This window comes from Pteropus alecto, unplaced genomic scaffold (genome assembly GCF_000325575.1).
Source record: "Pteropus alecto unplaced genomic scaffold, ASM32557v1 scaffold73, whole genome shotgun sequence".
Classification (NCBI taxonomy): domain Eukaryota; kingdom Metazoa; phylum Chordata; class Mammalia; order Chiroptera; family Pteropodidae; genus Pteropus; species Pteropus alecto.
In genome coordinates, this window is record NW_006436284.1 from 6,626,956 (window position 1) to 6,649,932 (window position 22,977).

The window sequence follows — 22,977 nt, forward strand, 5'->3', positions numbered from 1 at the left end:
TCAGCAATTCTCTTGCATGTCCCTACAAGGTTGGCTTTCCCACAATGAGTTATTTTGTATCTTATCTTCTCATCTGAACCTCCGATATTCCCCTGTAACTCTTCTCAGTTGAAGAAGATCTTGAAAATATAACTTATCAAAATTCCTGGGATTCAACTAAAATAATGCTTAAAAGGAAATTTATAACTTTAAAGGCTTAGATCATGAACAAAGAAAGGTCTTAAACAGTGATGTACTACTTTAAGAAGCTAGAAAAAGAAAAGCAAACTTGCCCAGAGTAGAACATATAAAATAATAAAGAACAGAAATCAATAAAACAAAAAATAGACAAACAACAGAGAAAATCAATAGTCAAAAGCTGTTTCTTTGAAAAGACCAAAAAATCTATAGTTAAAATGATGAAGAGAAAAGAGAACACAAATCACCAAAATCAGGAATGAAAGTGGGGTTATCACTATAGATCATACAGACATGAAGAGGACAGTAAGACTATATTTATGATCGATTTTATGCCAACAAATCTGACAACTTAGATGAACAAATTCCATGAAAAATATAATTTACCAAACTCAAAACACGATAAAACAGAAATTTTGAACAGCCCTACATCTTTAAAACAAACTGAATTCTTATCAAAGAAAACAACAGATGGTTTTATTGGTGAATTCTTCTATCAACATTCAAAAAGGAATAATACCAATCTTATGCAAATATTATTTTTTAGAAAACAGAGAAGAAACACTTCTCAACTCATTTTGAGGTCAGCATGAGACTAATACCAAAACCTGTAAACTACAAATAAGCCATAAGACCGAAAATTTAAAAGTGCACTTCAAAATAAATGTGATATGACAACAAAGCATATAAAAATCTATAGGGTTTGACCAAAACATTACTCATAACCGAGTAGGCTTATCTCAGGAATCCAAGGATGATGCAACATTTGACGAAGTCTCATTATAATTCACTATATTAAAGGAAGAGCAGAGAGAAAATATGTGATCATTTCAATAAATAGCAAATTAAAGCATTTGATAAGTCATCGTTCATTTAAAATTTAAGACAAAAATTCTTGACAAACTCCATAAAGTATACCTACCAAAAAATTACAGTAAATATTAAACTTGACAGTGAAACTTTAGAAATAGAAGAATGAAGTAGAGTTTTACAAACTAATATGGGGAGACTTCAAAAATATTTTTGAATAAATAAAAGAAGTTGCAGATACTTACAGTATTTTAAAAACACATACACACATTTCTCTAATGTTCTATAGGCACATACACAGGTATGTAAATACACAGAAATGAGACTGGCATAAAACACATCAGCCTAGTAACTTCTGAGAGAAGGTAAGGACCAGGATTGGTGGAAGCACAGGTTATAAGGTGTGATTAAAAGAGAGTTTAGCCTTATCTACCATATTTCTATTTGTTATAAGGAGAATGTTCTTTTCATTAATTACTTATATAACTAAAAAGTAATTTTAATGCCATAAATTTAAATTCAACATAGTACTGAAAGTCCTAGCCAGGGCAATTAGAAAATAAAAAGAAATAAAAGACAGCTGAATTGGAAAGGGAGAAGTAAAACTATTACTAGTTACAGATGACATAATATTACATATAAATATTATATATAGAAAACTGTAGGTTCCACCAAAAAATTATTAGAATAAACAAATTCAGTAAAGCTGCAGGATACAAAATCAATTTACAAAAGTCTGTTGTGTTTCTATACACTAGTAACAATCTATCAGAAGAAGAATTTCTTTTAAAAATCCTAATTACAATTGCATCAAAAAGAATAAAATACCTAAAAAGAAATTTAACCAAGGAAGTGAAAGACCTGTACATTTAAAACTGTAATACAATAATGAAAGAAAATGAAGAAGACACAAAGAAATGGAAAGATAATCTGTGCTCACAGAAAATACTGTTAAAACGTCCATACTACTCAAAGCAATCTACATATTCAATGCAATCCCTATCAAAATACCAATGGCATTTTTCACAGAACTGGAACAAATAACCCTAAAATTTATATGAAGCCACAAAAGACTCCAAATAGCCAAGCAAACACCAGAAAGAACAAAACTGGAAGTATCATGCTACCTGATATCAAACTATACTACGAAGCTATAGTAATCAAAATAGCATAGTACTGGGATGGAAACAGACATGTAGATTAATGGAAGAGAATAGAGAGCCCAGAAATAAACTCACACCTATATGGTCAATTAACCTATGACAAAGGAGGTAAAAATATACGATGGGGTAAAGACAGTCTCTTCAATAAATGGTGTTGGGAAAACTGAACGGATAAATGCAAAAAAAAAAGAAACTAGATCACTTTCTTATACCATATATAAGAATACGCTCAAAATGGATTACAGACTTAAATTTAAGACCCACTACTATAAAAATCCTAGAATAAGATATAGGCAGTAAACTCTTTGGCATCACTCTTAGTAATATTTTTGTGAATATGTCTCCTGAGGCAAGGAAAATAAAAGAAAAAATAAATGGGATTACGTTAAACTAAAAGTTTTTATACAGCAAAGAAATTCATCAACAAAACAAAAGACTACCAACTGAATGGGAGAAGATAGTCATCAATGATATAGCTGATAAAGGATTAATATTCTAAACATATAAAGAACTCATACAACTCTAAACCAAAAAAAAAAAGTTGAAGAGGATGTGTAGAAAAAGGAACCTTCATACGCTGTTGGTGGGAATGTAAATTGTTGCAGCTACTATGGAAAACAGTATGGAAATTCTTCAAAAAATTAGAGTGTCTATGCAATCCAACATTCTACTTCTGGGTATTTATTCAAAGAAAACAAAAATACTAACATGAAAAGATATATGCACCTCTATGTTCACTGCAGCATTATTTACAATAGCCAAGATATAAAAAAAAACCTGTGTCCAAAGATTAATAAATGAATAAAGATATTATAGTTATATATTCATGGATACATTTACATATTTATGTATTTATATATTATATATAACATACAATAGAATATTATTTAGCCATAAAAAGGAAATCCTGCCATTTGTAACAACATGGATGGATCCTGAGGACATTATGCTAAGTGAAATAAGTCAGACGGAGAAAGACAAATACTATATAGTTTCATTTATATGTGGAATCAAAAACAACAAATAAAAACAAAAACCAGGCTCATAGATACACAGAACAGAATGGTGGTTGCCAGAAGTGAGGATGGGTGAAATGGGTAAAGGAAGTCAAAAGGTACAAACCTCCAGCTATAAAATAAATTAGTCCTGTTAAGGTAATGTGCAGCATGGTGACTACGGTTAATACTACTGCACTGCGTATTTAAAAGTTGATAAGAGAGTAAATCTTAAAAAGTTCTTATCACAAGAAAAAAATTTGTAACTATGTATGGTGATAGATGTTAGACTTATTGTGATCATTTCACAATATATACAAATATTGAATCATATTGCACACCTGAAACTAATATAACACTATAAATCAATTATACCTCTGTATATAAGGTCTAGACAAAATGGTCCTTTCTACCTTGAAGATGATTAAACTATATGATAAAAATTAAAAATAAAAAGGCATTGGAAACATATACAAAAAGTTTGTTTGTTTTTAAAGGTAAGTATATAACTACAGGTAAGGATTCAACTCGTTCCTTTTGGGTCCTCTTAAGTTTAGAGATCATAAAAATCACTCTCTTTGAATGCCATTTATTAATACAACCTGGAACTGAATTCACTCCATTTAGCAAATAAGGTAAATGGATGGCAATTTACCAAACACAGCATCTGAGGGCAGAGCCTTTAGAGTTTGCCAACATCGTATAATATTAGTGTGAAACCGAGACTTTGGCAATTTTCTTTCTTTCCTTTTATTCCTTTCTGGAATAGAATAAATGTCCTTAGCCCACTTGCATTTACCTGAATTTTCACTAGCTCTGACCTGTTCGATTTAGACGTAGGATTCACCCTGACTCAGGCAAAAAATAGGAAAGCTGACCTTCCAGCCTGAGGAAATGGCACCAACACATTTATTTCTTAATAAACACTTGTTGACTTAAAGATAGTTGAGGGATTCTTGTAGTTTGCCCTTCCTGGAACTAAGCGTTGTCTACACTTGTCCTAAGTGTGTGTGGGGCGGGGGGAAGAACACACGAACAAATGGAGAAAGAAAAAGGACTATGAAGGCTTCCTTCAGCTCCACGCACCTGATCAGCGAGCTGGGGTAAATAAAGGAGCAGCGCGGAGGCCACCTGCGAGAGGAGCCAAGGAGGCCAGAAACTCGGAGCCTGACACTGAGGGCGGAGAGCGGGGAGGGGCGGGACGACCCGGTCTCTGCTCCTCCCCCGGCCTGGGCGGCCCCGAGACCGCGACCTACCTCTCCCGCGCCATCCTCGTCACGGCGCCGCGGGACAGCCATGCCCGGCCGTCTGCTGCGGGGCCTGCGGCAGCGGTGGCGCCGTTACAAGTACCGCTTTGTGCCCTGGATCGCGCTGAACCTCGGGCACAACCCAAGGTGAGAGGACGACGCGACCGAACCAGGGACATCTTCCTTCCGCCCCGGCACCGCGGCCTCTGGGCCAGAGGCCAGCTGGCCCGAGGGGGAATGGAGTCTAAAGCAGACGGAGCCTCGGTCAGGCGGAGCTTCAGGTGGCCCAAGGCCTGAGGCAGGCCGGCTCGTGGTGGGTGGAGTCTGAGGCGGGAAGGCTGTGAGTGGGCGGGGCCAAAGGCAGGCGGTGCCCGAGGTAGGCGAGGTGGATGCGGAGGCTGGTGGAGTCGGAGGAGGGCGGGGACCTGGTGGGGATGCGGAGCTCTGGGGCGGGGCCGCGGAGCTCTGGGGCGGGGCCGCGGAGCTCTGGGGCGGGGCCTGAGGCCTATACCCATCGTACCCCGCGCTTCGAGGTCTGCGATGGAGTGGCCGCTCGCGGGCGGTGGCATGTATTGTCCGTTTTGCAGTCCGGATTGGCCGTGGCTCCTGTGTCTGGGCGAAAATAAGAAACTTCTGAAAAAGAAGTTTACGGTGGGAGGGTGCGTGATCTCCTCAACACCAAGGAATAGTTAGTTGGAAGCTTGACATTCCTTAGAAAAGCCAAACCGAGATTTATCTTCACAGCTCTGTGGTATATGGTGAAAGCAACCCTGCCCGCTGTGAAGATAACAGCTTGAAGTAGCTGACGCATAAAAAAGAACAAAAAGCCACTAAATGCACATCAAAGTGTTGGGTCTGAATTAAGGAAGCTAGCTGAGTGGGTGACCATGGGATCAGTATTATTGCCGGCTTTAGTAAGTGGCATGCTAGTGATCTGGAAGAGTACACATAAAACTCAAATAGGCAGGCTAGCTCCGACAAAGGCCAATTAATAACCAAAGAGTTTTCCCACAGTTTCATACTACGGAAACGTGAATTCAAACGCATAATTACCTATAAAAATTTGAGGCAGAAATTGCTTCCTTTTATTCAAAAGTAAAAATAATACCGTTACGGGAATAAAAGTGATGCAATCATTTAAGTACTCCTAGGAAAGAATGTGATAAAGTGTTAACTTAAATTTTTACTTGAAACTACACGCCTAGAAAAAGCCATTGTTTCTGCTTCTGGCTTTCTTATTTAGCATCTTTAGTACCTTGGGCAAGTTCTCTAATATCTCCAAGCCTCAGTTTCCTTTTCTGGAAAAATGATGTAATCAATGTAAGAACCCAACAGCATTTGTGCCCTTCATAAATATTTGCTGTTTTTAACTTGTGTAGGTATTGTTGGAAGTTAGGTAACTAGTCCAAACTACTCTTTTACAACTTTCTGCCCATCACACATGTGAGAACAATTCGTTAAGGCCAGTAACCCAGAAGGGATTAAGACAGTCTGGCTTTTAACAGTTAAAGTGTAGTGAATAGAAACTTTTCCCATTTTCAGGACCCTCCGATATGTTCCAGAGGAATCCAAAGACAAAGTTATCTCAGATGAAGATGTCCTAGGAACATTACTGAAAGTTTTCCAGGCTCTATTCATAAATGATTTCAATAAACAATCAGATATCTTGACTATGCTTCCAGAACCTGTTAAATCAAAATACCAAGACCTACTGTCAGTTCAACATCCAAGGGTGAAACTGCTTGAATACAGACATCATCAGCAAAGTATCTTTAAACCAGAAGAAATTCTTTATAAGACACTGGGTTTCAGTGTTGCCCAAGCAACTAGCTCATTGATTTCTGCTGGAAAAGGTGTCTTCGTTACTAAAGGATTGGTACCAAAAGGCGCGGTTGTATCTATGTATCCTGGTAATGGCACAATTAGTACTTTGCCAAGAGTTTCTTATACACCTATAAATACAAGTTCAGAAAAAAAAAATAAAAAATGCCTAACCTTGTAATCTTTAGAGTAAGAAGTTGAGTTGGAAACTCAGATTTCCATAGATTTTTAAATCTTGGTTTGGAAATTAACTGTTTGTAATTATGTGTTAGAAATTATTATATAAATGCATTTTTCTTTTCAAGGAAAATTTTCTAGTCAATGTTTAGGAGAATATAGTATGGCCTACTTTGATCAGAGTTAGAAAGCACTAGAGAATAAGTTTGGCTTAGATAATTGATAACTGAAGATATGGGTTGAAACATGAAAATGGTATGGGTTAAAACATGAAAGAGAATTTAAGACCTTTCTGCTATTTCTACACTTTGAAAGTAAAGCAGCTTTGCAAAAGATCATTGACTAGAATGCTCAGTAGAATATGTTGTTAAACTAACATTATTTGGTGTAGTGGAAAATATATGTGGATATTTGAGTCAGAAACACCTATGTTTTAAAAAAGTCCTTCTATTTTCTAATTTTTGTCCCCAAGCAAGGGAGTCTCAATTTCTACACAACTCTGTAAAGAATAAATAGAAAAAGCTAGCAACAAATATTAAAATAAATTTAAAGTTTAACATGCCTGAAACATAAGAAGCACCCAGTAAATATTTTCTTACCTCCACTGCCTGTGAAAGGAAAAACCACCTGAATGTCAAACTCATCTATTCCCATGTTTACATTATTTAATTGGTTATTAACAAAATACCTTCTTAAAAGACTCTGATGTCAAATCACATTTCACTTAAAACACACACACACACACACACACACACAACTTTGTAAAACTGAGCCTGAAGCGTGTTCACGTATTTGTTAACCAAGTCATACTTTTTTCTTCTGTGTAGACAAATGGGTTCTGTGCTCCATCTGCTATTGGGTAATCTTTAGGGAGTAAAGTAGCCAAACAAAATGTGATGATCTAGATTGGATGCGAAATATTAGAAAAAGGTAGAGAAATTAAAACATTCTTCCATGTTATGTTTATGTTGCAGAAAAAGGCCCTTATTGTGTTTATGATTTTTATATGTTGTTCTTTGTCTTGTTGTATCATAGGTACAGTATATCAGAAATATGAGCCAATCTTTTTCCAGTCCATTGGAAATCCATTTATTTTTAGATGCTTGGATGGGGTACTCATTGATGGAAATGACAAAGGAATATCAAAAGTCGTGTTCAGGTAAGTCGGTGCCATGTTCAAATTTAATTATAGGAGACAGAACTACACCACCATGACTATGACCACTAACCTTAGTTGTCCTATTGATTAAAGTTGTTAAAAAGAAATTGCACTTTTTCAGTTGTAGGGTTAATTTTGAATTTTTGAATTTTAAGATACTGAAGAACAGTCCCTTAGCTGATGCTTTCACATCTTTCAGATCTTGCAATGGGAGGGATCGACTTGGCCCTTTAAAAATGAGTGATAGTACATGGCTAACATCAGAATTTCATAATCCACTGGCTGTAGGACAATATGTCAACAATTGTTCAAATGGTAAGTTGGCACCATAGGACTGTGAAAAAGATATAAATAAAGCAGTAATAATTCTCTTCCTTTGCCATATAACTGAGATATTAAACCAGAGGCAATCAGGTTTAATATCTCAGCTATTTGAAGCCCTTAAGTAAACTATTACTTTTAAAGGCATCCGCAAAGAGAGAATTTTGGGAAATAATGACATACATTAATTGGAATTCTTCAATTTACTATTTTCTGGTTTTGTAGTAAATATAGGCAATCGAACTGCCATTTTGATCATTATCATTTTTTAATATTTAATTTAGAGATTGTTTTGTGTGTGCCTCAATACAGCCTTATAAACAGTATACTGGTATGCCCTCTCTGTTGCTAAGTTTGAGTCACTTACCTTCTCTGGGGCTTGACTTTCCCATAAGTATATCTGGCTACATTTAGCATAGGCTTTGGTATTAGGGAGAAATGAACTTGAAGCCTGACTCCTCTACTTAATTTCAGAACCTATTTCCTGATCTTTAAAAAATAAATAAACATACACATATACATGTGTGTGTGTATAACCTAGCAGTGCCTGGAACATAATAGCAATTATTAATTTGAGCATGTTCTGATAATTCTGAAAACTATACATTGTCATAATTATTTTCTATGACCTTGTAAAATGGTTCTATTTCTAAAAATTATATCCTTATTTCTAGACAGACCTGCTAATGTCTGTTACCAGGAATTTGATGTACCTGCAGTTTTCCCTATAGAACTGAAGCAGTATCTTCCAAACATTGCCTACAGCTTTGATAAAGAAAGGTTAGTCTTCTAGAAGAGCTTTCTAGAAGAGCTTTTCCTATCTTATTCTATACTTTAAAAAATATATTGTCTTAAAAAAAGCTATGTAGAATTTGGGGTAACTTTTTTTAGTGAAAAATTATAACTTAGATTTTTATGTAATCACACCTTAATGCATTAATGTAGACTTATTTAAAAATAAAAATCTTGCATTAGCTTATTAGTTCACTCTGCTTATTATTGCCATTTTTTATTTTAGGTGGTACTTTTATAAATATCAACCTTGAAAGTTTTTTTTCAAGTAATTCTATTGTTTTTTTTCCTATCTACAAAATCCTCAAAAAACATTTTTACTTTATTTTAAGGATCATGTTCCTCACCTCACATGAGAGCACCCAGTTGAAAAAAGAGGCCAAATTATACTATTATTTCTTTTGCCCATTTCACTATTAGATTTGGAACCTCAGCAGTGAAAGAAAGGGAGTATACCAACTATACCTAAATTAAAAAAATTAAACTTTTAAAAAAAGCGAAAAAAGAAATATTCAGAAGATACACATTTTTAATGTAACATTTAATTTTCTGTCCAGTAAGTGTAATCTACTGAGAATACTCAAGTAGCAATTTTAAATATGACAATTTTGTAGGAAGATACAACCTCTATATCATTTCACTGAGTTGCTATTAACTGGCAAACTTATTTTGTATGGGTCCTATTAAATTGTCCTTTTAAAATGAATGATACTTTAAAGTTAAACTATTCCCTGTACTTAAAACTTGGTAACATTTCTCTATATATGTGTGTGTTTAACAATTAGGTTTTTTAGCCATATATTCTGGGGCATAATGTCACTAGTATTCAACAAGGTCAGGAAAAGTTAAATTTATAGGAACTTTGAAGGTTAAACATCTTGCTGTATCCATAAAAAGTATTTTTTAACTCATTAATTTTAAGTAATGTTTCCAGCTTTGCAGACTACAGAGATACAAATTAATTTTAAAATGTTAAACTATAAAGAATATAATTTTTAAATGCTTTTTGTGATACCAGTTTTGAGGACTTGAGCATAGAAACATGTTCAGAAGTGGCAGTTGTATAAACTTGTTGATTTATGGTCTCTTAAAATGATATAGAGTAGACATACTCTACTTTAAAATACCTTCATCAGGGATAAAAACAATTTCCTCATGGAAATGAAATGCATAAACTAAGATGATGGTAAAGAATAAGAATAAAACGACATCTATAAAACCCATAATTGTTAAATTAAAAATATGAGCTGGTGTCTGTTAATCCTTCTAACTTTTGTATATTTTTCTTTTTGTTTTCAGCCCACTTCGATGCGTTGTTCTTGTCGCACTCAGGGACATCAAACAAGGAGAAGAGCTTTTTTCAAATTATTATACAATTGTCAGCTGACTCTATTAAAAATTAGGTTTTTTATTCAGCTATTGCTAAGTATAAATGTTTTTTGTTAATTATTTCTGAGTTCCACCTATAGAAGAAATATTTTGAGACCTAATTGGAGTGGGATGTTTTTTTTTTGATATTTGTTTCAATTCCATGATAAAGCTATTTGCTTCATTCCAATTTTAAATGTGTAATGCAATTCCAATTTTATTTGGTTTTCGCCAAAATACAGTTTATTAAATTAAAAAGTACTGCCTGAACTTAAATTTCAATGTTTTTTATATGTCTCTGGTGGTTTATATAATTTTAGCAAGGTCATCAGCAATTCTTGTATTGTTGATGTATATGAACTTCTGTAAAAGCTTCATTTTTGCAGAATAAACTAAATCCAAAAATATTTGGTGTTACCATGAGTTAACTGGGTGTATGTACCATTAGTGAGCTTGTGTATGTTTAAATATTGTTTTAGCTGGTAAGGGAGAAATAGGGGGTCATTATACTATTTTCTCTATTTGAACATTTACACTCATACAGTTTAAAACAGAATGTTAGATTGTTTTGGCATGGGAATATAGTTAAAAGATAGTGGTGGTGGGCAGAATACCTATTACCCATTTCTCTTGTTTCCATGTGGAAGGCTTCCATTAGTAATGCTCTTGACCTCTCTCTCTGCCCACTGGAGGGAGATTGATTTTCTAAGATTACCTCTGGAGAAGAACTAGACACCAGTGGCCCAGACCCCTTTAGTTCCTTCTCTGTGGACTCTGCCTGCAGAGAATGTGTCCTAGGCTGCCCTATGCAAGGAGTAGGCTGTAGTCAGCCGAGCCAATGATGGAGTGAGTCTAGAGGTGTATTAGTAAGCCAAGTTGGCCACAGCTCTGAAGTCACCTTCTCAGGAGAGTTTTATTAGTAATAATTACTTTGATATTCACTGACCTGACTCCTGCATCCGATTCTCAGTTCTAAACTTGGATAAGGAAGAGGGTGTTTTTTATTGGGCTCCTCAAATCCTCACATGGAACCTGTTTAACCAGATCCTAACCACCTTCACTGCTACACTAACAGTTTTTTATTTAACTTATTGAAATTTTAATAGCCTCCTGCTCCCTTTACAAAACAGATCACCAAGATTGATTCTTTTAAGTCAGATCTTGACCCATCTCTACTATCCTGGAATATATGCTGAAGTCCTTCATATACATAATCTAGCTGCTCACTACCTCTGAACTTCTCTCTTGCTCACTCTACCAGTCATACCTGCCTCCTTGCCACTCCTTGAACCTGCCATGCATACTCCCACCTCAGGACTTTAGCACTAGCTCTCTGCCTACAAAGATCTTCTCCGCAGGTAGCCATATTAACTCAGTCCCTCCTTTACCTTGCCTAACCACTCTACTGAAATTGACAATCCCCAACTGCCACCCCTGAAACTCCCCATTCCATTTCCCTTCTTTTTCTCTCTAGCATTTATCATGTATATACACATACATCCATTAGAGCTTCTCTGATTATTTTTCTCAGACTCATTTGTCTTTTGTGTCAAGATCCTAAGAAACTAGGAGGGATTCATCTTGTAAAAGAGCCAATCTACTTGATCAAGATCCTGTTAGCCAGAATTTTATGTAAAATGTGGAAACTAACTCCTGTGGACATATTAGGAGAGCTGAACCATTTAGGAATGAACTGTTACAATGCCAATGACTAAAAATAGTTCAGAAAAAAAAAATGCACATTATACAGAGATCAAATATGGTAAAATGTTAACAGTTCATTCTAGATTGTTTTTATCTTTTTAAAAAACTTTTGTCATAATTGGTGAAAAAGTCACCATTAGCTTAAGAGTAATATATGCTATCAAATATTTAGTGAATACCTACCTAGTACGTGAAAGGTCCCTGGAGATTCAAAGAATAAAACATGGTTCCTGCTCATAAAACGCTCAAAGAGGGAGTGTAAAGCTTGCGTACCACAACTTGGTCTGGTCTGGAAAGGTATTTTTTGGAAATAAAAAATAGAACATCTTTTTACTAGTTTTTTAGATTTATAAATAGCTGATTTCATTTGTGACATGAAGAAATGCTTTTATGAATTCTACACCAGTAAATAACTTTGAGGCAGTCACTGGCTTTACCTCCATAAAAACTCATCAAAATTGAGGTACAGAAGAGTACCTCAAGGGTCTCCTTCTACCCCTAAAAGCCTGAAATACTATGCAGCTCTCACATAACATTTAGCTGCACTCTTGGCTGCATTCGAAAATCCCCGCCGCTGAAGGCACTTATGTATATGTGTCTACCACAGACCCCTGCACATCAAGGCTCTTTGGTGTCTGTGAATAAAGAATGTGGTTTTAGACAAGTAACCAAACAATCCAGGTGTCTGTTTTCATTTTATCCTCTTCTTGTCCTTATACAAAATCTGGACATCATATGCAATCTGATCATTGCATACTAAGAATGATACTAGACAGAGAAAGCTCTGGTAAAAGCAAATGAAATATGGGGACAAACTTGTGAAAATAGACTAAAAGAACTTCAGCTTGAAAACATGAAGGCTTAGGGAAGATATTTCTAGTGTCTACTAAATTATGAATATTATAGGTAAGACTAGTTTACCATATAGTCTGTCAAGTAATGTATGATCAGATTGCAGATACCATGTCTTCCTAAAAGACATAGTTACCTAGCATGGTGTTTGAAACATAAAGACAGTCAATAAATATTTCCTGAATTAAATTGGAAAGTATAATCCTCACTTTGGGATAGTTACCATTTTATTTTAAATGGAAATATAGAGGATTTAGAGAAAACATTTTATGTACCAACTTTATTATTTACCTATCAAATATTTACTACATCTAAACCCAATTTAGTAGTGGTTAAATATCTACCCATGTGTTATAACTTAAAATTCATTAAATAAAAATCTATTGGTGGCACATATTCACACGAACCAAGAAAAAAAAAAAGATTTCCAGATTTTTATTTCTGGAACTGTACACCAGGTATTAAAGTACAACAAATACAAAATAATGCTCAAAAAAATCAGTGTTTATGTACAAATATTAAAATCAATGCAACAATAGCAACTTCCTCTTGAACATCTGATACTAAAACTTGTTCTGATTGTCACTAATTAATCTCATACAGGGTACTTATTTCAAACTGGGACCGTTGTAATCATTGGTTATCTAAGAGGTATTTTAATATCTACCATATTTAACAATAAAACTAATAGTTTCCTCCTTTTAGTGAAAAAATTAAGAACTTTTTAAAAAACATAGTAATGTCAATATTTTTATAAATTATTTCAATTTCCATTTGTAGACAATGTGCTTTGAAACTCTGGGCAAACAATCTCCTTGGTGGTCAGGTTTATTCATTAGTTTACATTCAAAGTTGAAATATTTACTAGAGACTTTGGTTAAATTAAATAGTATCACTATGCTCTATAAGGTCTGACGTTCTCAAATATTTATGACCCTCAATTTTAAAAATTAAAAAGGAAACCACCGCACAATTCTTTGACCTAATTGTACACACTTTAGTTATTGTTTAAACAGTATTCTACATCCTTCAAGTAAATTCAGCAGTTGACCATGACAAGAGGAAAACTGAACATTTAAAAAGCTAGCATGAAAAAGATGAAATACGACTAACAAAAGTAAAGTATTGCTATAATCACAGCACCAGTTACACTTCTAAATGAATCTACTGTCCTCTTCAAATTTTCTGTACATAAAATATATATCAGCCAACACTGCAACTGCTCACCATGGATTTTTGGTTTGTTCATACAAAAATAATGCAGCAAAGGAAAAAAAAAAAACAAAAAGAATTTATCACAGTTTGTTATAAGAATTGTGCTTAACACTAGATAATAAAGGCATTATTGTTTCTTCATATGATTGCAAATCAGTTATTTTCATGCTCTCAAACGCAATTCTTCTAATAAACAGTAACAAATTCTTTGTTAAGATGCTTAACGAAGAGGGAAAAAAACAGGAAATCCAGCTTTTAAAAGAAAATTCAATAAATAGCTATTTTACATGGATAAAGTCATAGTGGTACAATTTATGAATGTCACATCAAGCATGCACAAAAATGGTATTATACATGGCAGAAGCAGTCAGAAAATATTGAATTAGATCTAAAAAGGTATGAAGAATTTACACATATATACAAAAATCTTGCAAATTATTGCCTCATTTTAACAAGGAATTAAAAGTAAACGTTACCAGCTAGTTAGCACTCTCTAAGAGGCTAAAATCAGATTGGCATTTTAAAAATCTATTTTAACTAGCTGGAATTTATTTTTCTCTCATATCATTTTCTGGATTTTGGTCAAAAAACTTTACTTAAATAACTAAAGTGTCCATTCAACTTGCTGATAATCAAAACTTTAGATAAGAAACACTGTTTCCATCTTATATCAAGATCTCAGCAATGCATAGATAAACTGAATATATTACTGCATCAGCTACTGAGAATGGGCATGTTCATTTAAGTGCAACTGGTATTACCATTCAGTCATCTTTGTGTAAATTATTTTATACAGACCAGCCCCTGTAAACCCAGAGTGAAAATTAAAATTATAACAATTAAAGATTATGGCCAGTATCTTACTAAATTATAAAGTTGTACTGATTTTTAACAAAAGAAGTAAGGTTCAAAGTTTAGCACATCACAGCAATAAGAAGCTGACAACTTGGATAAATATCTGAAAGCAACATACAGCCCAGGCTACCCATTATTTACTGTGTGCATACAGGAATGCTAGACTTCAGATGTATAAATTAGAAACTGATTTTAAGTTATTAATTTATCTACTTTTGTCCACTGTGCTAAACTAAATTTTATACTAAATGTGCTACTGCGTAAACACTTCAAAGCAATCTTCATTAAAATGCTGCAAAGAAAAACAAGAATACACATCATCCAAAACTAAGGATGTCATTGCAGTTCACAGTTTGTATAATAAATACCCTCCCTTTCCGTCACTACTAAGGTCACTACAATCTATCTACTCATCAGCACAACCTTGAAGTGACTTATACTTACAAATATCAGCAATGCAGCCAAACATTTGTGTTTTCTGCAAAGCAAGACTAGTAAAAAATTGAAATTTTTAATTAAGGCGGTGCAAAAAAAAAAAAGTAAAACTGTTTTAACTAAAATATAAAAGCAAAGCTTATTACATCCTAATACTGTATTACATATTGTTTGAATTCACCTTATAACTTAAAGATGCATATCTATAGAGCAAAAATGGCCAAAGTTTATGACCATGGTTTCTCATTCACAATGTTTGCAACAAAAATAAAAGTGAGTTTGAGATGCATCTGAATATCTATCACTTTTTAAAACTTAAAGTGGTAACGTACCATTCTATTTCAGATAGGAACTCACATTTTTCTTGCCAACTGTTCAAGCTAAACAAGAGTTTAAATATACTTCAAGGTTCTACTGCATTATGTGTTCAATCTAGAACTCCCTCCTAAATATTAACACTTTGAACTGCAGTGCTACAAACAACTTAAGAGGTGTCTCAAAATGTAAACCATTGAGTGGCAACATCCTAGGCTTTGTAGACTGTGCCCTGCCAGTCAACTGCCTCAGGATAAATTAAATTATCAATGACTGGTATGATTTTTACAATTACAATCTTGACAATGGTGGACAAAACCCCATTGGAATACCACATCTCAAACTGCCAAATTTTTAGCCAATAAATGAAGTTACACAAAAATCTTCTGACGATAAAATGACAGATTCTGTATAAGGTAGCCCTGGTCTAGTATTTTGAAACAGGATCCAAGCAAGCGTCTTCATAATTTGCACACAATTCCTCGTGCTGGCTTCCATAAAGATGGACTTGCTGTTTTGTAAACTGAAGTGCTCTAGTTGAATAACATGAGAGAAATTTCCATTTTAAAAAAATCTTTGCATGTTTGTGCAGTTTAAAGAAACCTACCCCTGCTTTTATTTAAGAAAATAAAACCAAAAAAATGCTACATTTAGCAGGGATCAGGATCGGTACCTGTAAACATTGTTATTCCACTGCATCCATTACGGCAAAAGGAATTTACATGAAAAGAAGCCATCCGTTCAGTTCAGAACATCTGTGCTGGTTTTGAGTTGGTGGCCTCTGTCTACAGGTTTTAAAACTGGGAGTGAGGGCAGTGGGGAATGGAAAATAGAAAAAGAAGGGAGTGGGAAAGAGGTATTGGGAGATGAGGAAGAGATAAGCAGAGCTTAAAGCTGCACCACAAAGTTCAATCTTAGTTCCCAAATCTGCTGAGTTCATTTCCACATTTATGGATTGAAAAATGAAAATACTCTTGATAAATCAAGATATAGTTCTATACATACTGACATCACTGATGTCATAGTGAAAAATGTTCAAACTTCCAGTGAAAGACTAAGCAAACCTGATACTTTCCTCAAGTTTACTGGTACTGCACACCCACTGTTTCCGGGCCCCTCACTTGTGTCACTCAGAGTGGAGGGCGGTATGCTGATGCAGAGCGTGGGCACTGATGAAACCATTGGTCTCATTGGCAGACAAACTGCCAAAGTCAGCCACAGAGACAGCCATTTTGGCACTGGTGATGTGATGTGTGTGATTTTCAAAGTCCACACCCAAATTATTTACAGAAACCTCATTCATAAAGGATTCAGGAACAGCAATGCCCATTTTTAATCTCTTTGCTGGTCTTTCTGACTCTTCACTGCACATGTTCATGGAGTTGAGCTCTGAATGATAAAATCCAGTCTCAAATAAATTAAAACAATCACTTTCCCCACTGCTGGGCAGGGCGAGCAACTCCTCCGTTACAACAGGCACATGATTTACTTGTCCTCGGGGTGTGCTGCCCAGTGGAGGAAAGCTATCATCCAAACAACTCACATCAGTGGGATTGCAGCCGGTTGCTACACTGTTGGTCAAAGCTAAAGAAAAAAAAAGAAAGAAAGAAACAGTTTAAGTAAACGATGCTATGTCAGGAAACAATTTTGGCCCAACTGAAAAAATACAAAAATATGCCTATTTAACCTGTTAAGTCACTGGCAGTGAAAGAGTTGAGTATGTTAAGCTGTTGATCGGGAATAGGCTCAGGTCGGTTAGAAGTTAAGGCTGAAGAATTTACTGTTCCACCCAAAGCTTCTGTTTCATCCACCAAACGATCCATATAGTCCCTGAAAAACACACCCCAATAATTTTATAACTGCATATCACAGTTAAAAAATCAAAGTTCCTGAAGTCAAGCCTGCAGTACTTACGTAACTCCAGGGTGATGGTTGTATCGTTTCTTTCCAAATCTTGTCTGTTGGGCAAAGTAATCATAGCGTTCAGATTTCTTCCACATATAGTAGAATGCTACACATTCAGCAACTGTTCTAGTTCTCACCTACCCAAAAAAAAGTTGGATTTTTAGAAGCACACCCAACATATTTTTAATTAACTTCCCCCCACCCCAACACTGTACCTTCAATCTATGGGACATTTTCTATCCTCCCAATTATGAAATTCTGAACATTTTATCAGTGAACTATCTTTACATTTACACTACTTAATAATGAGGCTACCTTCAAAAGCCCAAGGATTTTTATCTAAATCATAATGTATTAGTTTATAAAATAAATGTGTATCCAGAAATTCTCTCACACTTGTACTAAAAATCCTAAAAAACTGACATCCCTTACTTTTCTTCCTTGAATTCTCACTGTGGTTCTGACTACAGCGGGGTTCCTTCTTAATCCTGACGGGTCCATGAATGGACTTCACTGGAATCTCTTAATTCATAAAATTAAATGCAGGTACACTTTTCTGAAAAGAAGGACTGCAGCTTCATCAGACTACGAGAGTTCCATGACTCAAAAGAGATTAAAAAACCTTGGAAAAGAAATCGGCACTCTAACTGCATCTTGAATTTAAGATGATTTGTTAACTAAAAGCAAGTTTCTTTCCCCTCATGAATTTGGCACTTAGCTCCAACAGAGTTTGGTAAGAACAACAATAATAAAATCTGGGCCTCATCAACTTAGCTTCACTTCCAGATCAGGGATCCTCTAACTACACATAGCTATAGGTATAAGTTCAGACATACAGACAAAATTCCATAACTTTATCCAATAAACATTTTCTCCACTGCTTAATCAGTACCCAATATGAAAGTTTTAGTATCTCTATCTTGGTTAGTGAGCATGATATAGGATAATATACAAAAAACAAAGTATATCTTTCAATAAATATTACTAACTTTAAGTCCTCACAGAGAATATAGGATTCTTAGGGACAGAAACTTTTCCTGTCTTATTCACTGATATATCTCTAGAGCTTAAAACAACATTTGATAAATGATAGACCTAAGCTTTTTATGAAATGAATAGATAAAGTTCATAAGTCACTGTAAAACTGATGTTTTGGGAGCAACCCAAACTTCTTTAAAAATATTTTATCTATTCACTAAATTAAACACTTCATCTCTGAGAAAACATTAGGTTTTCATAAATACAAAAAACCATGAAACTATTCAACATCACACTGGAAGGTCTAGCTAATGCAATAAGACAAAAAAATAAAAAGAAATAAAAGATACACAGATTGAGAAAGAAGAAAACTCTGTTCACAGATGATTGTCTATACAGAAAAATCCCAAAGAATCACTCCCTCCCTCCTCCCCCGCCCCACCAAAAAAAACACTCTGGGAACTAATAAAGAATTATAGCAAGGTTACAGGATACAAGATTAACATACAAAAGTCAACTGCTTTCCTATATACCAACAATGAAAACTGATATTTGAAATTAAAACAATACCATTTACATTACCATCCTCAAAAATGAAATACACAGGCATAAATCTAACAAAATTCGAGCAAGGTCTATATAAGAAAAACTATGAAATTCTGATTAAAGAAATCAAAGATGACTTAAATGAAAAGACAGTCCACATTCATATAAGTGACCAGACTCATTATTATTAGAATGTCAGTTCTTCCCAACTTGATCTACAGATTGACTCAGTGCAATCCTGAACAAAATCCCAGGAAGTTACTTAGACACAGATCTTACATCTTTCACAAAAATTAATTCAAAATGAATTATAGACCTAAATGTAAAATGCAAAACTATAAAGTTCTTAGAAAATAACACAGGAGAAAACCTAGATGACCTTTGGGATGGCAATGACTTTTTAGATACAACACTAAAAATACAATCTATGGAAGAAAATTTGATAAATTGGACTTTGTTAAAATTAAAAACTTCTACTCTGCAAAAACACTGTTAAAAGAATGAAAAGACAAGCCACAGACTGGGATGAAATACTTGTAAAACACACATCTAATGGACTATTATCCAAAATATACAAAGAAATCTTAACACTCAACAATAAGAAAAAAAAAAACACCCAATTAAAGAATTGGCTAAAGATCTTAACAGATATCAAAGAAGATATATAGATGGCAAATGAGCAGATGAAAAGATGCTTCACATCCTATGTTATCAGGGAAATGTATATTAAATCAAGATACCACTACATATCTATTAAAATAGCCAAAACCTAAAACACTGATAACACCAAATGCCGGTAAGGATGTGGCAAGAGGAACTCTCATTCACTGTGGGTGGGAATGTAATATGGTAGAGCCACTTTGGAAGACAGTTTGGCAGTTTCCTACAAAACCAAACATACTCTTATCATACGATCCAGCAATTACATCTACTGGTGTTTATCTGGAGGTGAAAACTTATGTCCACAGAAAAACTTCCACACAGATGTATATAGCAATTTTATTCATAATTGTCGAAACTTGAGAGCAACCAAGATGTACTCCAATAGGTGAATGGATAAACAAAGTGGTATATCAATAGAATGGAAAAAAAAGAAATGTGATATCAAATAGAGGATAATCTGGTGACTGCTAGAGGGGAAGGGGTTTGGGGGACTGGGACAAAGGGGTGAAGGGTTAAAGTACAAATTGGTAGTTGATAGATAGTCGTGGGGATGGGGAACAGGGCATATGGAATGCAGTTAGCATTAATGTAATGGCTAGGTGTAGAACCAGAGGAGAGAAAGAGCAATCAGGGGATCATTTTATAAACTATATAAATGTCTAACCAATGTACTGTGTACTTGAAACTAATAATAAAATAAAATTTAAAAAAGTCAGAAAGAAAAAAAAAAATGTGATAAAAGAAATGAGCTATCAAGCCATGAAAAGACATAAAGAAACACATATTGCTAAGTAAAAGAAGTCAATGCAAAAAGACTACATGCTATGTGATTCCAACGATATGACATTCTGAAATGGCAAAAATATAGACAGTAAAAAGCCAGAGGTTGGGGTGAGGAAGGAGGAAGGTGGGAGGAACAGGACAGAACAGGTTAGAGCACAAGAGATTTTTTAGGTCAATAGAACTATTCTGTATGATATTATAATAGTGGATACATATCATCATAGTTTCATCAAAATCCACAGAATATATATCGCAAAGAGTGAACCCTAATGTAAACTACAGACTTCAGTTAATAATAATGTATTAGTACTGGTTCATTTATTGTAACATATGTATCATACTAATGTAAGATACTAGTGAAAGCTGTGTATGTGTGGGGAGGAGTATAAAGGAACTCTGTATACTTTCTGATCAATTTCTCTGTAAACCAAAAACTACTCTAAATAAAATGTATTAATTAAAAAGAGAAAGGCATAAAATATTGACCTATCCACCTAAATACTTCGGACCCTATGTTCCTTTAGGATGAAGGGAGATAATAAATAAAAAAGCAAACTTTAAGGAGACTTAATTCCAAACTATTAGAAAATATACAAATACTTTTTAAAAGATACACTTCATTTTTGAAAGTAGTTTTAGGTTTACAGCAGACTTGAGCAGAAAGTGCAGAGTTCCCATATACTTCTTGTTCCCAAACATGCATAGCTTCCTCCACCATCAACAACCACTACCATCAATATCCCCCACCAGAGTGGTACATTTGTTACAATCAATGAATCTACACTCATCTTTATCACCCAAAGTCCTTCATTTACAGCAGGGTTCACTCCTGGTATTGCATATTTTATGGATTGACATATATACACCATTATAATATCATACAGAATAGTTTCATTGCCCTAAAAATCCTTGGTGCTCTACCTTTACATCCCTCCCTTCTTACTAACCCCTGGAATCGTTGATCTTTTTAATGCCTCCAAATAGTTTTGCCTTTTCCAGAATCATACAGTATTTGGAACCATACAGTACACAGCCTTTTCAGACTGGCTTCTTTGGCTAGCAATATGTATTTAAGGTTCCTCCATGTCTTTTTATGGCTTGATAGTTCATTTCTTTTAGGAGCTGAATGATACTCCATTATATGGATATGCCACCGTTTATCCATTCACCTCAAAGGACATCTTCACTGCTTCCAAGTTTTTGGTAATAAGATTAAAGCTGCTATAAACATTTCTGTGAAAGTTTTTAAATGGACATAAGTTTTCAACTCCTTTGGGTAAATATCAATGAGTACAACTGCTAGATTGTATGGTAAAAGTATGGTTAGTTTTATAAGAAACTGCCAAACTGTCTTCCAAAGTGGCTGTACCATTTTCATTCCCTCCAGCAATGAATGAGTTTCTGTTGCTCCACAATCTTACCAGCATTTGATGTTAGTAGAAACCAATGTTTCTTCAGCAACTTGCCGAACAGAAACATTTTTGAGGCCATAAACTTCTCAACAGTTTAGAAAGAAAGTCAAGGAAAATGGTATAAGAGTACGACTTCCTGAAAAATAGAGTAAATCCATTTTCTGTAAGTAGAGTAAGATAACTGTATATGTCAAGAGATAGGTGAATATAGTATTAGCCATCTCATGAGCAAGTAGTGGCACCTATGAGTAAATCCCAGTCATGTTTAGGAGCAATATTAGAAATGTTAATGGCAGGGAAGCACCAACAAGTTGCTGCTTCTTTTCCTACTCAAATGACTTGAAAATTACTTACTTATATTCATTGTAATTACTGAGTAATTTCTCTGTATTAATTTGTTCAACTTACCTTATTCTTCTGTATAAGATGAAAATCTTTTCCAAAAAGCATGAGTGCATGTTCAAAGCTCCTGCATTCTTCCTCCGTCCATGCAGTCATTCCCTCTAAGGAAATTTTAAAACAAAATTCACTGCCCTCAAAAGTCTTATATGAATCACTGATTTACTTTCAGTATGTTTTCCCTATTAATGTCATAAATACACAGATTTTCTCTCTCTCCACACACACACATACATACACGTTCTATATGTTGGGAGATTTCAGTTAGGATTATCAAAAATATGTATACTATAAATCTTTTCAAAAAGTCTATAGTACCAAAATATAAACACTTTTTTTTCTCTGCATGGTGGAATAAGAATTTAATGTTTTTCTATAATTTATGCTGGTTACTTTTCTGATTTTTAAAACAGTGAGCATATATTTTTTTAATTAGAAAAAAAGTTATTTCTTGTATGAAAAAAAAGCCTTATTTTGATCGTACATTAAAATCATAATAAGTTCTTTAATTAGAGACCATAAGTAATCAATTCATATTTATTTAAAGTCAGTTTTCAGAGTGTTATACTCTGGAAGTACAAAGGAAATAAGAAACAGCCCATGCTCTCAAAAGACTTAAATCTCATTCAACATCCCACCAGGAATTGATGGTAAATTCAAATGTAGTTAGGGGCAGAGGAGACATGAAGTGCCTCACTCAATGACAAGGGACCAGGTGCCCAAAGACATTAATAGCAGTCTACCATAAAGTGAAGAACAGTTTGAAGGAAGAAACCAGCATTTTAATTTTAACAGTTATGAGAGCTTAAAATAATTTTTTCAAAGAAGTAGCTTTTACAAGGAAACATTTCAGTATAGACTATCTCACCCTACAAGTTTAAATGT

At 34.5% G+C, this 22,977-nt stretch overlaps 2 protein-coding genes across 4 annotated transcripts in view; one reads left to right on the forward strand and one right to left on the reverse strand.

The window, feature by feature from the left end:
• Window positions 1-4,402: 4,402 nt before the first annotated feature.
• SETD9 (SET domain containing 9) lies at window positions 4,403-10,437 on the forward strand. 3 transcript variants are annotated; one of them, XM_006912471.3, is made up of 6 exons: window positions 4,403-4,539; window positions 5,935-6,302; window positions 7,426-7,549; window positions 7,749-7,864; window positions 8,545-8,650; window positions 9,962-10,437. In XM_006912471.3, the coding sequence occupies exons 1-6, from the start codon at window positions 4,442-4,444 to the stop codon at window positions 10,047-10,049; spliced, it is 900 nt and encodes a 299-aa protein (XP_006912533.1). In that variant the 5' UTR covers window positions 4,403-4,441; the 3' UTR covers window positions 10,050-10,437. The 3 variants fall into 3 exon arrangements, with proteins under 3 accessions (XP_006912533.1, XP_024902994.1, XP_024902993.1); XM_025047226.1 differs by having other exon boundaries at window positions 5,935-6,245; XM_025047225.1 differs by lacking the exon at window positions 4,403-4,539 and adding an exon at window positions 4,565-4,673.
• A 2,567-nt stretch (window positions 10,438-13,004) lies between these two features.
• The window catches only part of MIER3 (MIER family member 3), a 29,778-nt gene continuing 19,805 nt past the window's right edge, over window positions 13,005-22,977 (reverse strand). The window contains exons 9-12 of the mRNA XM_025047224.1: window positions 22,102-22,196; window positions 17,321-17,448; window positions 17,094-17,236; window positions 13,005-16,990 (exon numbers count right to left, since the gene is read on the reverse strand). Coding sequence (XP_024902992.1) covers window positions 16,533-16,990; window positions 17,094-17,236; window positions 17,321-17,448; window positions 22,102-22,196 — 824 coding nt within the window. The 3' untranslated portion in view covers window positions 13,005-16,532. The remainder of the gene's footprint in view (window positions 16,991-17,093; window positions 17,237-17,320; window positions 17,449-22,101; window positions 22,197-22,977) is intronic.